This window comes from Hyperolius riggenbachi, chromosome 12 (genome assembly GCF_040937935.1).
Source record: "Hyperolius riggenbachi isolate aHypRig1 chromosome 12, aHypRig1.pri, whole genome shotgun sequence".
Taxonomy (NCBI): Eukaryota; Metazoa; Chordata; class Amphibia; order Anura; family Hyperoliidae; genus Hyperolius; species Hyperolius riggenbachi.
This window is the reverse complement of record NC_090657.1, coordinates 167,388,456-167,408,413: the sequence shown is the minus strand read 5'-3', so window position 1 is coordinate 167,408,413 and position 19,958 is coordinate 167,388,456. Positions and strand designations below refer to the sequence as shown.

The window sequence follows — 19,958 nt, the reverse complement described above, 5'->3', positions numbered from 1 at the left end:
CGACGGTAATTTCCCGCACGGCGCGATCGACGGACTGATCCGATTTCGGGAGGAAATTGGATCGGCGGGTGCGTTTAGCGCGAACGATTGGCAGCAGATTCGATCCCAGTGATTGAATCTGCTGTCGAAACAGCGACAAATCGGGTCAGTGTATGGCCAGCTTAAGTATTTAATCATGTCACTAACTGTCCTCAGAGGAACTCACAATGTCATTGTTATATGTTGAATGTTTTGAGATTTTAATCAAATGATATATCATTGACGGATTTTGATTTCTACATTTGGCTAAGGGCCCTGCCGGATGAGAAATTATATCTGTAGGATGTCATGAGATTGAGATATCAAAGCTATTGTTGAATATAGTGATAATTATACAATATTGGTTAATAGATATACAGTATATAATGCTAAGGTTAAGAATAAACATTTAAAGGTCTGCTGAGCTTGTGTTCCTTTCCTTGTGGAATTTAAGGTCACAGATGACAAGACCAATCATCATTAGAAGTGTAGGAAATAGATCTCTGTCAAGCTAGGCTTCTGGTTGTAGAAATTGTATCTTGGCTTCATAGTCAACAGCTGGTTGTTGTGTGACGTGATTCAACTTCGTTCATGATATTAACCATATGTAGTTGAAGAACCCAAAAGTTACATCATAGCATTATTGCTGATCCAATCAGAAGGCAGAACAGTAGGAATACTGAGGACCAACATATATATAAGAAACCAGCAGGAAGGTCTGGGCACACATTCATTCATTCTCTTTAAATACAGGCACATATACACATATAAATACGCTCAAAGAAGACTACTACAGAAAATAGATTCCGTATACAGATTACACAGCAATTTAATCATTCTGTTTTTATATCTTTTGTAACTGATTTTGATGTACCAAAGAACTGTACCTTATTGATTTTTGAACATCTATGGAGATCAATAACGTTTATTTAAAATCCACATTTTACTGTCTCCTGAGGACTTTGTTTCTAAACAAACCTTTAATCCCATTTTTAACAGTAATCCTATCATAGTCATAGTCTAATATCCTACCATATTATTATTATTAAAACAGGCATCCATGTGCTTCAATTTGCATTCAAATTATAGATTAGAACTAGTACATGATTTGCATCTGATTTGCATTCAAGGCATGTATTTAGCCTCTGTGGGGCTCTGCATGCCTCAGTAGGTCTACCATTCAGTTGTAGCCTATGTGCACTGTAATTTGTTTGATGCCTGTTTGAAGACATGTGTATACCATTTTATGATTAGCAGCACTAGGAACAGTGGCGGACACAGCCAGCAGTGGGCCCCTGTGCAAAATTGCAATTGTGGGCCCCCTACGACCTAAAAATGGGCAAAAATAGGTGTGGATAGGTCCTGCGGCAAAAAAATGGGCGTGGCAATGACCGGATGAGGGCGCAGCTAACTGTAACTTAAAGCGAACCCGGGGTGAGAGTTTATTTCCTTTTAAACAATACTAGTTGCCTGGCGGCCCTGCTGATCTATGTGGCTGCAGTAATGAACTGAATTACACCAGCAACAAGCATGCAGCTAATCTTCTCAGTTCTGACAATATTGTCAGAAACCCCTGACCTGCTGCATGCTTGTTCAGGGTCTATGGTTGAAAGAATAAAAGGCAGAGGACCAGCACGGCAGCCAGGCAATTGGTATTGCTTAAAAGGAGAGAAATATGGCAGCCTCAAGATTATTCTCACCTCAGGTTCCCTTGAAAAGTGCAATGCAAAGACAGTGGGCCCAAGTTTTGGTGACCCTTTCCCCAGAAAATTCACATAATTGTGCAGGTTTTCTCAAGAAAATACACATCATGTCGGCAGATATGCCCAGAGAATACGTGCAATCATGTCGGCAGATATGCCCAGAAAATACATGCAATCATGTCGGCAGATATGCCCAGAAAATACGTGCAATCATGTCGGCAGATATGCCCAGAAAATACGTGCAATCAAGTCGGCAGATATGCCCAGAAAATACGTGCAATTAAGTCGGCAGATATGCCCAGAAAATACGTGCAATCAAGTTGGCAGATATCCCCAGAAAATACGTGCAATCATGTGGCAGACCTGCCCAGAACATACACCTGCTAATATAAATAAAAAAACAAAAACATTTACTCACCTGCAGCAGCAGACCTCCTGTCCCAGCCTCCATCCGGCGCGCAGCTCCCATGGGTGGTTGGGTGGGTAGGTAGCCTGGTGGGTGGGTGGGTGGGTAGGTAGCCTGGTGGGTAGGTTGCCTGGTGGGTGGGTTGGTAACTATCCCGGTAGGTAGGGAGGTAGCCTGGTGGGTGGGTAGGTAGGTAGCCTGGTGGGTGGGTGGGTAGGTAGGTAGGTAGGCAGCCTGGTGGGTGGGTAGCTTTAGGTAGCCTGGTGGGTGCGTTGGTAACTAGCCCGGCAGGTAGCCGGGTGGGTAGGTAGGTAGGTAGCCGAGTGGGTAGGTAGCCGGGTGGGTGGTTAGGTAGTCGGGTAGGTAGGTAGAAGGCCTGGTGGGTGGTTAGGTAGCCGGGTGGGTGGTTAGGAAGCCTGGTGGGTGGGTAGGTAGCCGGGTGGGTAGGTGGGTAGGTAGGAAGCCTGGTGGGTGGGTAGGTAGCCGGGTGGGTGGGTAGGTAGCCGGGTGGGTAGGTAGCCGGGTGGGTGGTTAGGTAGTCGGGTGGGTAGGTAGGTAGGAAGCCTGGCGGGTGGTTAGGTAGCCAGGTGGGTAGGTAGGAAGCCTGGTGGGTGGGTAGGTAGCCGGGTGGGTAGGTGGTTAGGTAGGTAGCCGGGTGGGTAGGTAGCCTGGTGGGTGGGTAGGTAGCCGGGTGGGGGGTTAGGTAGTCGGGTGGGTGGTTAGGTAGGAAGCCTGGTGGGTGGGTAGGTAGCCGGGTGGGTAGGTAGGAAGCCTGGTGGGTGGGTAGGTAGCCGGGTGGGTAGGTGGTTAGGTAGCCGGGTGGGTAGGTGGTTAGGTAGCCGGGTGGGTGGTTAGGTAGTCGGGTGGGTAGGTAGGTAGGAAGCCTGGTGGGTGGGTAGGTAGCCGGGTGGGTAGGTAGCCTGGTGGGTGGGTAGGTAGCCGGGTGGGGGGTTAGGTAGTCGGGTGGGTGGTTAGGTAGGAAGCCTGGTGGGTGGGTAGGTAGCCGGGTTGGTAGGTAGGAAGCCTGGCGGGTGGGTAGGTAGCCGGGTGGGTAGGTGGTTAGGTAGCCGGGTGGGTAGGTGGTTAGGTAGCCGGGTGGGTGGTTAGGTAGTCGGGTGGGTAGGTAGGTAGGAAGCCTGGTGGGTGGGTAGGTAGCCGGGTGGGTAGGTAGCCTGGTGGGTGGGTAGGTAGCCGGGTGGGGGGTTAGGTAGTCGGGTGGGTGGTTAGGTAGGAAGCCTGGTGGGTGGGTAGGTAGCCGGGTTGGTAGGTAGGAAGCCTGGCGGGTGGGTAGGTAGCCGGGTGGGTAGGTGGTTAGGTAGCCGGGTGGGTGGTTAGGTAGTCGGGTGGGTAGGTAGGTAGGAAGCCTGGTGGGTGGGTAGGTAGCCGGGTGGGTAGGTAGGAAGCCTGGTGGGTGGGTGGGTGGGTAGCCGGGTGGGTAGGTGGTTAGGTAGCCAGGTAGGTAGGTAGGTTGGAAGCCTGGTGGGTGGTTAGGTAGTCGGGTGGCTAGGTAGGTAGGAAGCCTGGTGGGTGGGTAGGTAGCCGGGTGGGTAGGTAGGAGCCTGGTGGGTGGGTAGGCAGCCGGGTGGGTAGGTGGTTAGGTAGCCGGGGGGGTAGGTAGGTAGGAAGCCTGGTGGGTGGTTAGGTAGTCGTGTGGGTAGGTAGGTAGGAAGCCTGGTGGGTGGGTAGGTAGCCGGGTGGCTAGGTAGGAAGCCTGGTGGGTGGGTAGGTAGCCGGGTGGGTAGGTGGTTAGGTAGCCGGGTGGGTAGGTAGGTAGGAAGCCTGGTAAGTGGTTAGGTAGTCGGGTGGGTAGGTAGGTAGGAAGCCTGGTGGGTGGGTAGGTAGCTGGGTGGGTAGGTAGGAAGCCTGGTGGGTGGGTAGGTAGCCAGGTGGGTAGGTGGTTAGGTAGCCGGGTGGGTAGATAGGTAGGAAGCCTGGTGGGTGGTTAGGTAGTCGGGTGGGTAGGTAGGTAGCCGGGTGGGTAGGTGGTTAGGTAGCCGGGTGGGTAGGTAGGTAGGAAGCCTGGTGGGTGGTTAGGTAGTTGGGTGGGTAGGTAGGTAGGAAGCCTGGTGGGTGGGTAGGTAGCCGGGTGGGTAGGTGGTTAGGTAGCCGGGTGGGTAGGCAGGTAACCATTAGCTATCCGGGTGGGGGGCCCGACTCCTATCCTCCCTCCCTCACCTCAGGGGGCCCCCCTCCCGATATGCGTGGCGGGAGAGCGGCAAATACAGGAAGTCTCCGGGGGTCCAAGCAGGCGCTAGAGGCTCAGCCGCTTGGTCTCCAATATGTCTCCAACTCTATATACTGCTCGCTACTTCCTGGTTTAGTAGCGAGCAGTATATAGAGTTGGAGACATATTGGAGACCAAGCGGCTGAGCCTCTAGCGCCTGCCTGGAGCCCCGGAGACATCCTCTATTTGCCGCTCTCCCGCCGCGCATACCGGGAGGGGGGCCCCCCGAGGTGAGGGAGGGAGGATAGGAGTCGGGGCCCCCCAGGGGAAAAAAAAATATATATATATATATATATATATATATATATATATATATATAAAAAAGTACTTAATGGGCCCCTGAAGCAACGGAACTTCAGGGGCCCTCGTGCGGCGGCACGGCCGTATGTCCGCCACTGACTAGAAAAAAATCATGTTTTTATCGTTAGACTAGCGGTAGGTCTTCCCCGAGAGGACCCGTCATCGCCGTGGGGAATTCTAGTAGGGAATAATTTGTGCACATATTATTTATACTGAAGCTAACGTCCTCCTTTGCTGTACCTGTTTTGAATGCAAGTTGTGTATTTTAGTCCACATTGTGGAGCTCTGCACATCTATTGCAAGCAGGGCCGGCGCTACCATAGAGGCAAAGGGGGCAATTGCCCCAGGGCCCCAGAGCTTGTAGGGGCCCCCAGTGGCTACAAGAGGAAAAAACATTTTTCAAATCGACCTTATAGTTTTTGAGAAAATCGATTTATAAAGTTTCAAAGGAAAAAAACCACACATTTAAAAACCTGCCGACTTTAATGGTTATTAGCAAATACACCTTAAATGCTAGAAACCCTGCAGGATATGTTAAGGAGATCATTGGGAATAAGAGGAAAAAACTATTTTTCAAAAAGACCTTATAGTTTTTGAGAAAATCGATTTTAAAGTTTCGAAGGAAAAAAGTATACTTTTAAATGCAGTAAATGTCACTTTTAGTAGCAAACCTAACGGTAGTGTAATTTTACATGCATCAAAAGAAAGAGCAATACATTTCCTAATGGGGTTTCCTGGGGGTCTATACGCAGCCGCAGCGCTTTGGCCAGGGATCGCTATACAGCCGAAATATGGCTGCATGAAGATCCCTGACATTTTTTCCAATTTTCCCAATTTTTTTTCATGTTTTTAGAGTGTGGGAGTTTTTTGTAAAAAAAATGATGTGGGGTCCCCACTCCTGAAACTTTTTAACCCCTTGTCCCCATGCAGGCTGGGGTAACCAGAATGTGGAGCTCCGACCGATTGGGGCTTCACATCCTGACTATACCTGCTGCAGAAAAAGTCCCTTAATGCCGATTTTTGTTCCGGGGTATCTGTTGGGCCCCCACCCCCCCCAGGTTTATTTTCCCTGGGGCACCATTGTTGCTTAAACCGGCCCTGATTGCAGGTAGTCAATTCGGGTGCAGCCTCTGTTTGGAAGCGCTGCCAATGACTCCTACTGTACAAAAAATATTATTATTATGTATTTATACAGCACTGACATCTTCTGCAGCACTGTACAGAGTACATAGTCATGTACCTGACTGTTCTCAGAGGAGCTCACAATCTAATCCCTACCATAGTAAAAGTCTACTGTCCTACCATATGATTATTATTTATTTATAATAATGACATTTCCTGCAGCACTTTACAGAGTACATAGTCATGTTACTGACTGTCTGCAGAGGAGCTCATAATCTAATCTTGCCATTTGAATATTCATTTGAGAAGAAAGGATTCAAAAAGATTTTTTAAAAAAGTAACAGTTTTGACCCTTCTTCCAACCTAACCACATCACATAGTTGGCGCATTCCGGCCGCGATCGCCACTGGGTGTGCTCCCGTTGGCTCCCGATCGCATTATTGTCGTCGCTTGTTAGTAGAAAGATCAATGCATGGGAACACAGTTCCCTTTCACACATCTAAGTGCCTGTGATCAATGATCACCGGCAGCATTGAAATGTTGTGGTCATTGATAAACAGAAAGTAACACACACCTTACTTCCTGTTAGCGTACTAACAGTACACATTGGAGGATTCAGTGGTGGACATCGAGTGGACAGATAGTAAAATTACACTTACATACATTGTACCTATACAATGACATTTAAAAAAAACAAACATAAAAAGTGACATTTAAAAAAAAAAATACTTACCTTAGGGGCACAACTTTTTATTATGTATGTCATAAGGGCATATTACTGTTAATTTTGCAAATATGGGCTTGTAATTAGTGGGGGATGCAGAAAATAGAAATATTTATTGCAAAATAAAATATTGTCGCCATATACATTGTACTAGGGACATACTTTAAATGTTGTAATAACCAGGACAAATGAGCAAATAAACTGTTTGTTTTTTTCCATGGTATAGTGGCCGAAAACCGTAGTCACGAAAATACTAGTCACTGCATACCTGTTCAGGGTACCTGTGCGTGTGACAGGCAGCTGCACATTGTATTGATACCAGTCACTGCAGTCACATACCTGTTCAGTGCACCTGCGTGACCGCACTCAGTGTTATATTGTATACCAGTCACTGCATACCTGTTCACGGTACCTGTGTGTGTGACAGCTGCACATTGTATTGATACCAATCACTGCATACCTGTTCAGTGCACCTACATCACCGCACTCAGTGTTATATTATATACCAGTCCCTGCATTCCTGTTCAGTGCACCTATGTTACCACACTTAGTGTTATATTATATACCAATCACTGCATACCTGTTCACGGTACCTGTGTGTGTGACAGCTGCACATTGTATTGATACCAATCACTGCATACCTGTTCAGTGCATCTACGTCACCGCACTCAGTGTTATATTATATACCAGTCACTGCATATCTGTTCACGGTACCTGTGTGTGTGACAGCTGCACATTTGTAATACTAGTCACTGCATACCTGTTCACGGTACCTGTGTGTGTGACAGCTGCACATTGTATTGATACCAGTCACTGCATACCTGTTCAATGCATCTACGTCACCGCACTCAGTGTTATATTATATACCAGTCACTGCATACCTGTTCACGGTACCTGTGTGTGTGACAGCTGCACATTGTATTGATACCAATCACTGCATACCTGTTCAGTGCACCTACATCACCGCACTCAGTGTTATATTATATACCAGTCCCTGCATTCCTGTTCAGTGCACCTATGTTACCACACTTAGTGTTATATTATATACCAATCACTGCATACCTGTTCACGGTACCTGTGTGTGTGACAGCTGCACATTGTATTGATACCAATCACTGCATACCTGTTCAGTGCATCTACGTCACCGCACTCAGTGTTATATTATATACCAGTCACTGCATATCTGTTCACGGTACCTGTGTGTGTGACAGCTGCACATTTGTAATACTAGTCACTGCATACCTGTTCACGGTACCTGTGTGTGTGACAGCTGCACATTGTATTGATACCAGTCACTGCATACCTGTTCAGTGCACCTACGTGACCGCACTCAGTGTTATATTATATACTAGTCACTGCATACCTGTTCACGGTACCTGTGTGTGTGACAGCTGCACATTGTATTGATACCAGTCACTGCATACCTGTTCAGTGCACCTACGTCACCGCACTCAGTGTTATATTATATACCAGTCCCTGCATACCTGTTCAGTGCACCTACGTCACCGCACTCAGTGTTATATTATATACCAGTCCCTGCATACCTGTTCAGTGCACCTACGTCACCGCACTCAGTGTTATATTATATACCAGTCCCTGCATACCTGTTCAGTGCACCTACGTGACCGCACTCAGTGTTATATTATATACCAGTCTCTCTCTCTCTCTCCCTCTCCCTCCCTCTCTCTCCCTCTCCCTCTCTCTCTCTCCCCCTCTCTCTCCTTCTCTCTCCCTCTCTCTCCCTCTCTCCTGAATTTTCAGCTTAAAACCATCAACGGATTCCGACAGAATTTCACAGGCAATTTCGGAATTCCGCCGGATTAAAAAGGAATTCTGTTCTGACCAAGCGGAAGGGAATGACCAATTTCCGCCCAAAATTGCGGAAAATACAATTCCGTGAAAAACAGTGACCATCCCTACTAGAGAGATGAATCTACATGGCTATCTGAGGTTCTCTTCGGACAACTGTGGAACACAAAAGGCAAGGCCATGCATGAGTGGGCTTGAACCACCAACCTTTCGGTTAACAGCCGAACGTGCTAACCAATTGTGCCACAGAGACTGTGTACCACAAAGACTGCGCACGCAGTTGCTGTTGAATGATTTTATGGGGATGTATGTGTGTCTTTTGGAGGGAGGAAGTTAAGTCTGCTCCAAGAAGTTTCAGCATGTAGTGTTGGTGGTATAATAGTGAGGATAGCTGCCTTCTAAGCAGTAGACCTGTGTTCGATTCCTGCCCAATGTATGTGAGCTGGCTTTTGACATGCTACAATTCCCTAAGTAAGCTCATTTTTCTCTTGGGTATATCACAATGGTACATGCTAGGCTGGCTTCAGCATGTAGCATTGTAGTGTGTAGTTTGGTGGTATAATGGTGAGGATAGCTGCCTTCCAAGCGGTAGGCCTGGGTTCGATTCCTGGCCAATGTATGTGAGTTGGCTTTTGACATCCTACAAATCCCTAAGCAAGCTAATTTTTCTCTTGGATATATCACAATGGTACATGCTAGGCTGGCTTCAGCATGTAGTGTTGGTGGTGGTATAGCGGTGAGGAGAGCTGCCTTCCAAGCATTAGACCTGGGTTCGATTCCTGGCCAATGTTTGTGAGCTGACTTTTGACATCCTACAATTCCCTGGAAGACAAGATCCTCCTCCCGAAGAGGAGGAGGGGAGGAGGGAAGTTTTGTGTGTAAACTCTAAGTCTGGCGAGCAGATAATCTTATTTATAGGCAGAAATCCGTTTGGTGGTAAAAAAAAAATTTGCATTCCGCGGAATTCCACATTTTTCTGCGGAAGATCCGCCATAGCGCTATAGTAATTCCATTCCGTCGCAACGGAACCGGAATCACCAAATTCCGTGCGGAATCGCGGAAATCTTAATTCCGCAGAATCCAGCGACCATCCCTAGCCGCCATTTCAGAAGGTGGCTACACTCACTTACCTTGCGTGGCCCACGTCTTTAACCTTGTACTTTTGATGGGTTGAAGGATGCTGTGGCCTCAACACGAAAAGTGTCAGCCCACATCCATCGCTCCGCAACCGCCATCGCGGCCTTGACACTGCTGCAGCGCTGCCATAGCCTGCCGCAGCACAGGCTTATTTCTGATTGTCCGACGCGGTGGAACTCCACCCTCCACATGCTGGAGAGGTTGTGGGAGCAGCAAATGGCGGTCAGGCTATACCGGTCTCAGACAACTTCCTCCAGAACAGGGCCACTGGACTACATAACTGGGGACCAGTGGCAGCTGATTGTAAAGTCTTGGAGCCGCTTGAGCAGGCAACAAAATTGTTCAGTGAGGAGCACTGCAGCATATCAGAAGTGCTCCCTATTGTCTTCATGCTGGACAAGGCTCTTGACAAGGTGCTTGGACAAGATGGAGGAAGCCCTACTGAACAGTGGTCAGTCAGGTGGGGGAGTGAGCATGCTCAAGTGCTGGATGAGGAGGCAGAGCTTGTGGAAGCGGAAGAGCCCATTGTCCGGGGGTGGGAAGAAGATTCTGATGTGGAGCTAAAGCATGACGAAAGTTCTGACAGCCAGGAAGAGGTGATTAATGGCAGACATCTCTTCCCTATGACTGCGCATATGCTCCAGTGCCTCCGTAAGGACCTTAGGATTAAATCTTTAAAATCAAAGCTCAACATGTGGGTGGCCACCATCTTCGATCCCTGGTGCAAGGGGAAAAGGCAACAGTTCATACCCCCCTCCCAAGCAGACGCCATCCCAGGATGAGCCAATTCCGGGATGCCCTTCTTCGTTGGGTAGAAGATGCATTTCCTGAACCTGTATCCCGGGCCCAGCTACCAAGCCTCATCATGCTCAGCAAAGGTCTGGTGGTCCCACTCCCAGCAGCAGCACCAATAGCCAATCTGTGAACCTGCTGAGTATGTTGAAGGAATTTTATCAGCCAATGCCAGATACTCCTTATAGCAGCAGCACCACCAGCGGGCAAAGTAGTCACCGCCAGCGGCTGGCCCATACGGTGAATGATTACTTGCGGTCGGCCAGTGCTCCAGACAATATGGAGGGTAATGATGACCCCGTGGAGTATTGGACAAAACAACTAGATACCTGGCCTGAACTTGTACAGTATGCACTGGAGGTTCTTGCATGCCCCGCTGCCAGCGTTCTTTCTAAGCGAGTATTTAGTGCTGCAGGTGGGGTGGTCACCGACCAACTGACCCGTCTGTCCCCAGACAATGTGGACATAATAACGTTCATAAAAATGTACGAGTAATGGATCAGTGATAATTAGAAGGCCCCTCTCACTGATTCACGATGAAGATTGGACACCCTCCACATGCTGGAGAGGTTGTGGGAGCAGCAAATGGCGGTCAGGCTATACCGGTCTCAGACAACTTCCTCCAGAACAGGGCCACTGGACTACATAACTGGGGACCAGTGGCAGCTGATTGTAGAGTCTTGGAGTCGCTTGAGCAGGCAACAAAATTGTTCAGTGAGGAGCACTGCAGCATATCAGAAGTGCTCCCTATTGTCTTCATGCTGGACAAGGCTCTTGACAAGGTGCTTGGACAAGATGGAGGAAGCCCTACTGAACAGTGGTCAGTCAGGTGGGGGAGTGAGCATGCTCAAGTGCTGGATGAGAAGGCAGAGCTTGTGGAAGCGGAAGAGCCCATTGTCCGGGGGTGGGAAGAACATTCTGATGTGGAGCTAAAGCATGACGAAAGTTCTGACAGCCAGGAAGAGGTGATTAATGGCAGACATCTCTTCCCTATGGCTGCACATATGCTCCAGTGCCTCCGTAAGGACCCCAGGATTAAATCTTTAAAATCAAGGCTCAACATGTGGGTGGCCACCATCTTAGATCCCTGGTGCAAGGGGAAAAGGCAACAGTTCATACCCCCCTCCCAAGCAGACGCCATCCCAGGATGAGCCAATTCCGGGATGCCCTTTTTCGTTGGGTAGAAGATGCATTTCCTGAACCTGTATCCCGGGCCCAGCTACCAAGCCTCATCATGCTCAGCAAAGGTCTGGTGGTCCCACTCCCAGCAGCAGCACCAATAGCCAATCTGTGAACCTGCTGAGTATGTTGAAGGAATTTTATCAGCCAATGCCAGATACTCCTTATAGCAGCAGCACCACCAGCGGGCAAAGTAGTCACCGCCAGCGGCTGGCCCATACGGTGAATGATTACTTGCGGTCGGCCAGTGCTCCAGACAATATGGAGGGTAATGATGACCCCGTGGAGTATTGGACAAAACAACTGGATACCTGGCCTGAACTTGTACAGTATGCACTGGAGGTTCTTGCATGCCCCGCTGCCAGCGTTCTTTCTAAGCGAGTATTTAGTGCTGCAGGTGGGGTGGTCACCGACCAACTGACCCGTCTGTCCCCAGACAATGTGGACATAATAACGTTCATAAAAATGTACGAGTAATGGATCAGTGATAATTAGAAGGCCCCTCTCACTGATTCACGATGAAGATTGGACAGACTAAATTAAAATTTTGCTGTAATGACTGCTGTGAAACCACCTCTAGGTCCCATGGCCTACGACAACTCCTGCTGCTCCCAAAAAAAAATTATAATGACTGCTGTGAAACCAACTCTAGGTCCCATGGCCTACGACAACTCCTGCTTCTCCCCCAAAAAATTATGATGACCGCCGTGAAACCACCTTTAGGTCCCATGGCCTAAGACAACTCCTGCTGCTCCAAACAAAAATTGTAATGACTGCTGTGGAACCACCTCTAGGTCCCATGGCCTACGAAAACTCCTGCTGCTCCCCAAAAAAATTGTGATGATCACCGTGAAACCACCTCTAGGTCCCATGACCTACGACAACTCCTGCTGCTCCAAACAAGAGATCATAATCACTGCTATGAAACCACCTCTAGGTCCCATGGCCTACGACAATTCCTGCTGCTCCGAAAAAAAAAATTGTCATCAAGATTGTGATAGCCACAACTAAAGCCAAAGTTATCAGCAGGACTGCCGGGGAACTGGTATTTGTTTAAGCGGAAACATCCAGTACCTTTAAAATTGTGGAGATGGTTCCGCCGGAATGTGGAATTCTGTGGAATACCGCAGGGATTTGCCGGAATGTAACGGTGACGGAATTTCATTACTGCGGAATGCGGAATTACCGCGATATCGAAAATCGCCTGTTCCGATCATTCCTAGTGCTACTCTTCTGGTGCTGCAATCTCCTCTCCAGCTACACAGCCCTGGCTCTCCAGGGCCTATGCTGCATGCCAGGTACAACGCTGTCACGCCATCTTAGACATGTCTTGCCTCAAAGCGGAGAGTCACACTGGAACAGCTCTCCTGGCTGCTCTTAACAAACAGGTGGATCAGTGGCTGACCCCGCACCAACTGGAGATCGGCAACGTAGTGTCTCATTTCGGCTTTGAATTTGGGAAAATTGACACATGTACCCTGCATGGCACATGTGCTGAATATAATTCAGAGATTTTTGTGTAAGTACCCAGGCTTACAGGACATCCTGAAGCAGTCCAGGAAGGTGTGTGGGCAATCCAGGCAGTCTTACACCGCCATGGCATGCTTGGCCGATATTCAGCGGAGAAACAACTTGCCGGTGAGGCACTTGATTTGCGATAGCCCGACTCGCTGGAATTCAACGCTCCTGATGTTTAACTGCCTGCTACAACAGGAGAAAGCCATCAACTAGTATCTCTACAACTACAGTAAAAGGACATGCTCTGGGGAGATGGGGATGTTCTAGCTGAAGTACTGGACACTCATGCGAAATGCCTGCAGGCTCATGTGGCTGTTTGAGGAGTTGACAAACATGGTGAGTCGCAGTGAAGGTGCCATCAGCGACTTGATCCCATATGCTTTATTCCTGGAGAGTGCCTTGTGTAGAGTGGTGGATCAAGCTGTGGAGGAGCGTGAACAGGAACAGGAAAAGGAGGAAGAGTTGTGGTATCAATTCTCAGCAGAACCACATGTTTCCTCAACACCTGCGGCACCACAGAGGGGGGAGGAGGAAGAGTCGTGTGGGGAAGAGGAGTCAGATGATGAAAAAGGGTTGTTTTTTTTGGGAGGAGGAGGAGGCAGAAGAACATCCGCAGCAGGCATCACAGGGGGCTTGTGCTGCTCACCTTTCCCGTGGTATTGTTCGTGGCTGGGGGGAGGTGGAGAACTTACCTGACATCACTGAGGAAGAGCAAGAGGAGATGGATAGTACGTCTGCATCCAAATTTGTGCAGATGGCGGCTTTCATGCTGTCCAGCCTGTTGAGGGACCCCCGTATAAAAAATCTCAAGGGGAATGACCTGTACTGGGTGGCCACGCTACTAGACCCTCGGTATAAGCACAAAGTGGCAGAGATGTTACCAACTCGCCTGAAGGCAGAAAGAATGCAGCACTTGCAGAACAAGCTGGCAACTATGCTTAACAGTGTGTTTAAGGGTGATGTCACAGCACAATGTAATAAAGGTACCACTGCCAGTAATCCTTCTCCCATGTCCATGCAGGCAAGGACAGGACGCTCCAGTGATCTCATGGTGATGTCGGACATGCAGACATTCTTTAGTCCAACGCCTTGCCTTAGCACTTCCGAATCCACCCTCCGCCAATGCCTCGACCGGCAGGTAGCTGACTACCTGGCCTTGTGTGGATGTAGACACTATGAGCAACGATGAACCCCTGAACTACTGGGTGCGCAGGCTTGACCTGTGGCCAGAGCTGTCACAATTTTCCATTCAACTTCTGTCTTGCCCTGCCTCAAGCGTCCTGTCAGAAAGGACCTTCAGCGCAGCTGGAGGCATTGTCCCTGAGAAGAGAAGTCGCCTAGGTCAAAAAAGTGTTCAGTACCTCACATTTTATCAAAATGAATGAGGCATGGATCCCGGAGGGCTACTGCCTGCCCGAAGACTAAGTCAGTCCCCACACACAGCATCTCTGCCTGCACGCCGTGTGACTGCCTGCCCCAAGACTAAGTCGCTCCCCACACAGCATCTCTGCCTGCAGACCGCTTGACTGCCTTCTCCGCCACCACCAACAGGGTCCAGCAGGGGCGTTTCTAGGGTCCTTGGAGATCAGTGGCACCTGGCAAAAAATGGGCGTGGCCATGCGGTGAGTGGGCGTGGCCATGGGTGGGGCCAAATGTACATGAACTTAGCAGCGGTGTAAGCTACGGATAACGGGCCTGCCCATCGAAATATTGGACGGAGCCCCCTGTCCTTTATTTCGATCATTTACAATCAGTATAGGCATAGATCAAAGATGTATACGCACATACAATTTTGATTGGTCAATCACTGACCCCCAATTTCCCACCCCCGTGCAGTAAGTGGGCCAACAGACAATGAATTTTAAGAACAGAGCTAAAATTGGCTAATCAAAATTGTATGTGTGTACCAGGCTTTACAGCTAATACTGTACATACTGAAAGTAGCAGGGATCAGCATACAATACAGCTGGTTTACAATCAATAAAGGCACAGAGTAACACCTTACACTGTACACACTGGAGGTAAATCAGCACACAGTGCAAGCACTAGAGAACAGCGTATACTGTACATACTGTAGGCAGCAGAATTCAGCACACTGCAGCTAGCGTGCCAAAAATATGACGATCACGTTGTGCGGCGTGCTTATCGCGCCGCACCAAAAAATGGGTGGGCCATGGACCAGAATATAGGTGTGGTAACGGGTGGAGACAAATTTACATGAACCTAGCAATGGTGGGACATCAGATTAGGACAGTGGTGGCGAACCTTTTGGAGGCCGAGTGCCCAAACTGCAACCCAAAAGTCACTTACCGGTATCTATCGCAAAGTGGCAACAGCAATTTAAACTAAATACTGTACAAACGTTTTAACTCATACATGAACATTATGGAAAATCCAAGTTGAAAATAAACTGTGAAGATAAACAATTTCATCCATCCTACTCCTGAAAAATGTATTCAATTTTTTAGAACCTCCCAGTTTTATTTTCTGTTTTAAAACGCTAAAAAAGTAGGTTTAATGCTATTGTCTCATATGATAAGGATTCAGCTTTTCCCATAGTCTCGCAGTTAGCAATCATGTGACCCCCAACAAGACATATTCAGCAATCATGAGGCCCCCAACAAATCAGGAGGCCCCCAACAAGACAAATTCAGCAATCATGAGGCCTCCAACAAATCATGAGGCCCCCAACAAGACAAATTCAGCAATCATGAGGCCCCCAACAAGACAAATTCAGCAATCATGAGGCCCCCAACAAATCATGAGGCTCCCAACAAGACACATTCAGCAGTCATGAGGCACATAAATAGACAGCATTTCACATAAATAGGCAGAATGCCCCCTTAATATGGTAGCCCCCCCAAGTTAGGTAGTGAGTGACAGGGACCCCCAGGTTAGCTAGTGAGTGACAGGCGCCTCCAGTTAGGTAGTGAGTGACAGGGACCCCGATAGTGAGTGACAGGGAGCACCTTTAGGTAGTGAGTGAGTGCCAGGGAGCCCCTTTAGGCAGTGAGTGAGTGACAGGAAGCCCCTTTAGGCAGTGAGTGAGTGCCAGGGAGCCCCTTTAGGCAGTGAGTGAGTGACAGGAAGCCCCTTTAGGCAGTGAGTGAGTGACAGGGAGCCCCTTTAGGGAGTGAGTGAGTGACAGGGAGGCCCTTTAGGGAGTGAGTGAGTGACAGGGAGGCCCTTTAGGGAGTGAGTGAGTGACAGGGAGGCCCTTTAGGGAGTGAGTGAGTGCCAGGGAGCCCCTTTAGGAAGTGAGTGAGTGCCAGGGAGCCCCTTTAGTGAGTGAGTGCGTGCCAGGGAGCCCCTTTAGGGAGTGAGTGCGTGCCAGGGAGCCCCTTTAGGGAGTGAGTGCGTGCCAGGGAGCCCCTTTAGGGAGTGAGTGCCAGGGAGCCCCTTTAGGGAGTGAGTGAGTGAGTGACAGGGAGCCCCTTTAGGGAGTGAGTGACAGGGAGCCCCTTTAGTGAGTGAGTGAGTGACAGGGAGCCCCTTTAGGGAGTGAGTGCGTGCCAGGGAGCCCCTTTAGGGAGTGGGTGCGTGCCAGGGAGCCTCTTTAGGGAGTGGGTGCGTGCCAGGGAGCCCCTTTAGGGAGTGAGTGAGTGACAGGGAGCCCCTTTAGGGAGTGAGTGCGTGCCAGGGAGCCCCTTTAGGGAGAGGGTGCGTGCCAGGGAGCCCCTTTAGGGAGTGGGTGCGTGCCAGGGAGCCCCTTTAGGGAGTGAGTGAGTGACAGGGAGCCCCTTTAGGGAGTGAGTGCGTGCCAGGGAGCCCCTTTAGGGAGTGGGTGCGTGCCAGGGAGCCCCTTTAGGGAGTGAGTGAGTGACAGGGAGCCCCTTTAGGGAGTGAGTGAGTGACAGGGAGCCCCTTTAGGGAGTGAGTGAGTGCCAGGGAGCCCCTTTAGGGAGTGAGTGCGTGCCAGGGAGCCCCTTTAGGGAGTGAGTGAGTGAGTGCCAGGGAGCCCCTTTAGGGAGTGAGTGAGTGCCAGGGGAGCCCCTTTAGGGAGTGAGTGAGTGAGTGAGTGACAGGGAGCCCCTTTAGGCAGTGAGTGAGTGACAGGGAGCCCCTTTAGGGAGTGAGTGAGTGACAGGGAGCCCCTTTAGGGAGTGAGTGACAGGGAGCCCCTTTAGGCAGTGAGTGAGTGACAGGGAGCCCCTTTAGGGAGTGAGTGTGTGCCAGGGAGCCCCTTTAGTTAGTGAGTGAGTGAGTGAGTGAGTGAGTGACAGGGAGGCCCCCCCCTCTAGCCGCCGCCGCTCCCCCCCTACCTCTCAGCAGACCTCAGGATCAGCGGCGACCTGACCAGATGTACGAGCGGGCGCTGGACGCACCCGCTCGATATGCGGAAGTGATGTCACTTCCGCATATCAGTGCGGGCGCTGGGTCCTAGCGCCCGCACGATTGGTCGCCGGCTCGCCGCCTGATCCTGAGGTCTGAGACTGTCAGTGACGCGGCGGCTGGAGGGAGCCGCTGAGTCTTGACAGAGGGGGCGGCCGGGCGGAGATCCGTGGCACCCCAGGAAAGATTGGGGGCACGTGCCCCCCTAAAACAGGGCTAGCGACGCCCCTGGGGTCCAGGACTCCGGGCGGATTCCTGAATTTTGAAGGCCGCTGCTAGCAGCTAACAAAACCAATAACACATTTTTCTGGTGTGTGTACATGCCTGCCTAATTTTTCTGGCTGCACTGCAGGGACATCATTTAAATGTTGGGATAACCTGCATAGCAAATACAATGTGTGGGTTTTTTCTATGGTAGTATTGTTTATTTTAAAAACTATAGAGGATGGAATTGGAGAAAATGTATATTTTTTTTCTCTTTAAAATGCATAAAGAATAAAATAATTACTAAAAAAATCACCTCCAAAAGGCCTAATTTGTGCTGAAAAAAAAAAACAAGATCTAGATTATTTAGGTGCGACAAGTAGTGATAAAGTTATTGGGGAATGAATGGGAGGAGCTCTGACATGTGAAAATTCCTCTTGTTCATAAGCTGAAAACAACCCGTGGGCTGAAGTGGTTAATAATTACAACCTTCATCCTTGTGAAAACTGTACTTTTTAGAGCTATGCTTAAGCTGAGGCACAAAAGAAAACTGATCACTTTCAAACAGAAGATTGGCTCACATTGGCATTTAAAAAGCTGTGAAAAAAGAAAGAATCTAGATGCAAGGTTTAATGGCCTCTTTGACCACCCAAAGGGTAGAAGTAAATTGAGAATCGATGCAATGCTGAAGGAAGCAAACTGACAATTCTGTAGCTCATTAATAAAATTACTGTGTTAGTGTACCGTCCTGCTGAGGAACATGCTGCAAATGCAATCAACATTGATTAAGCAGTAGAAACACAAGCTGCTTCTCACACAGCAATCCACAACTTTGACTGTAAGTACGTACAGATGGTGAGGACCACACTGGAGGGTTGGTGTTCCTGTCTAGTACGGTCACATGGACCTCACAGCTGCTGCTCTGTTGTATCGTTTCACCATTATCTCTGCCTTCCACCACCAGCTTGTAATTGCTGTTGATCTGGAAAAGAGGAATGTACATTTAAGAACTGTGAAATAAGATTTGTGTCCTTCAGAAGTTCTGCTGAACATCTTGTATAGCAGTTCAAGATTCAGGCATTTTATTGTCATTGTGTAACACAATAAAATAACTTTTCATGACAACCTGTCACTTCAAAGCATTATTTCCAGGCAAAACCTAAAATGCTTCAGCAGATCGTAAAGCTATGCACACACGGTGGTCTAAACTCAACCGAGCCAGACAACAGCAACTGCCATGGTTGAGAATAGAGAGTCAGACCAGTGGCTGCACCATGTCTGCAAAGATCCGTAATGCCTTATCTTGAGCGATCCCCACCACCTGAGAAATGCACGAACACATTGGTCACCCTGCTCATCCGCAGAAATTTGCTCCATCAAACGCTTCTCCACATTCCCCTCTCCCCCGCAGACGCGTTGCTAGCCTGGAGGCTGATGATATGCATTTACAGCATAAGCTCTACTGTGCGATTGCTGGGGCTGATTAGAAGATAATAGAGTGGCCAAAGAGAACGACGAGGGAGTCCACAGACCTCATGGGGCTAGAAGAAGCCCCAGGTAAGTATAAATATACCTGTTCTCTTGGTCTCAGGTTCTCTTTAAGGGGACTATTACTAAGACTCAATGGATCGAAAAATATGTTTCAAGGGGTCACCATCTAACATCTAAGTTTTTGAATGGAGGAGTGGGATAGACGCCAAAAGTCCTGGGAAAAAAATCTGGATTTGGCGCAAAGCAGCGTTTTAAGGGCAGAAATCACATTGAATGCTAAATTGCAGGCCTAAAGTGCTTTAAAACCTCTTGCATGTGTATACATCAATCAGGGAGTGTAATTAGAGTACTGCTTCACATTGACAAACCAAACTCACAGTGTAACGCACCGCAAACAGCTGTTTGTGTTGTGACGGCCATGCTGGACTGATGCGCACCATGGCGAGGGTGCAGGCGATAGCGGTCTTCAAGCCCATATGGTCGCCGAGCTGATGTAGCTCAATGACAGTGACTGTCCAGCTGATCAAATTTGGTCTATCTACAATAAGGCAACAACCTTATTATCTGGGGTGTGCCCCCCCCCCGGCCGAGGCACTCCTATAACAGGCGGTCATTGCTTCATTGTGATATGCAAGCCCCTTCACAGCGGCACGGTAATGATCACGAAGGAGAATTGGCACATGTACATGCCTTTTGTTTTGTTGTTGCAGCTGCAGTGCAGCCAAAAAAATTAGGCAGGCATATACACACACCAGAAAAAGAAGTATAGCGGCCGCTAAAATTCAGGAATCCACCTGGAGTCCTGGACCCTGTTGGTGGTGGCGGAGAAGGCAGTCAAGCGGCCTGTGGGCAGAGGTGCTGTGTGGGGAGTGACTTAGTCTTGGGGCAGGCAATCACACGGCGTGCAGGTAGAGATGCCGTGCGTGGGGACTGACTTAGTCTTGGGGCGGGAAGTAGCCCTCCGGGATCCATGCCTCATTCATTTTGATAAAGGTGAGG

At 49.1% G+C, this 19,958-nt stretch overlaps 1 protein-coding gene across 5 annotated transcripts in view; it reads right to left on the bottom strand.

Annotated features, from left to right (window-relative positions):
• LOC137542432 (cadherin-like protein 26) overlaps positions 1-19,958 on the bottom strand; it is a 604,516-nt gene that overhangs the window by 261,000 nt on the left and 323,558 nt on the right. For all 5 annotated transcript variants that reach the window (XM_068264331.1, XM_068264330.1, XM_068264332.1 and 2 more), the window contains one exon: positions 18,319-18,450. In XM_068264331.1, the coding sequence (XP_068120432.1) occupies positions 18,319-18,450 (132 nt within the window). The remainder of the gene's footprint in view (positions 1-18,318; positions 18,451-19,958) is intronic.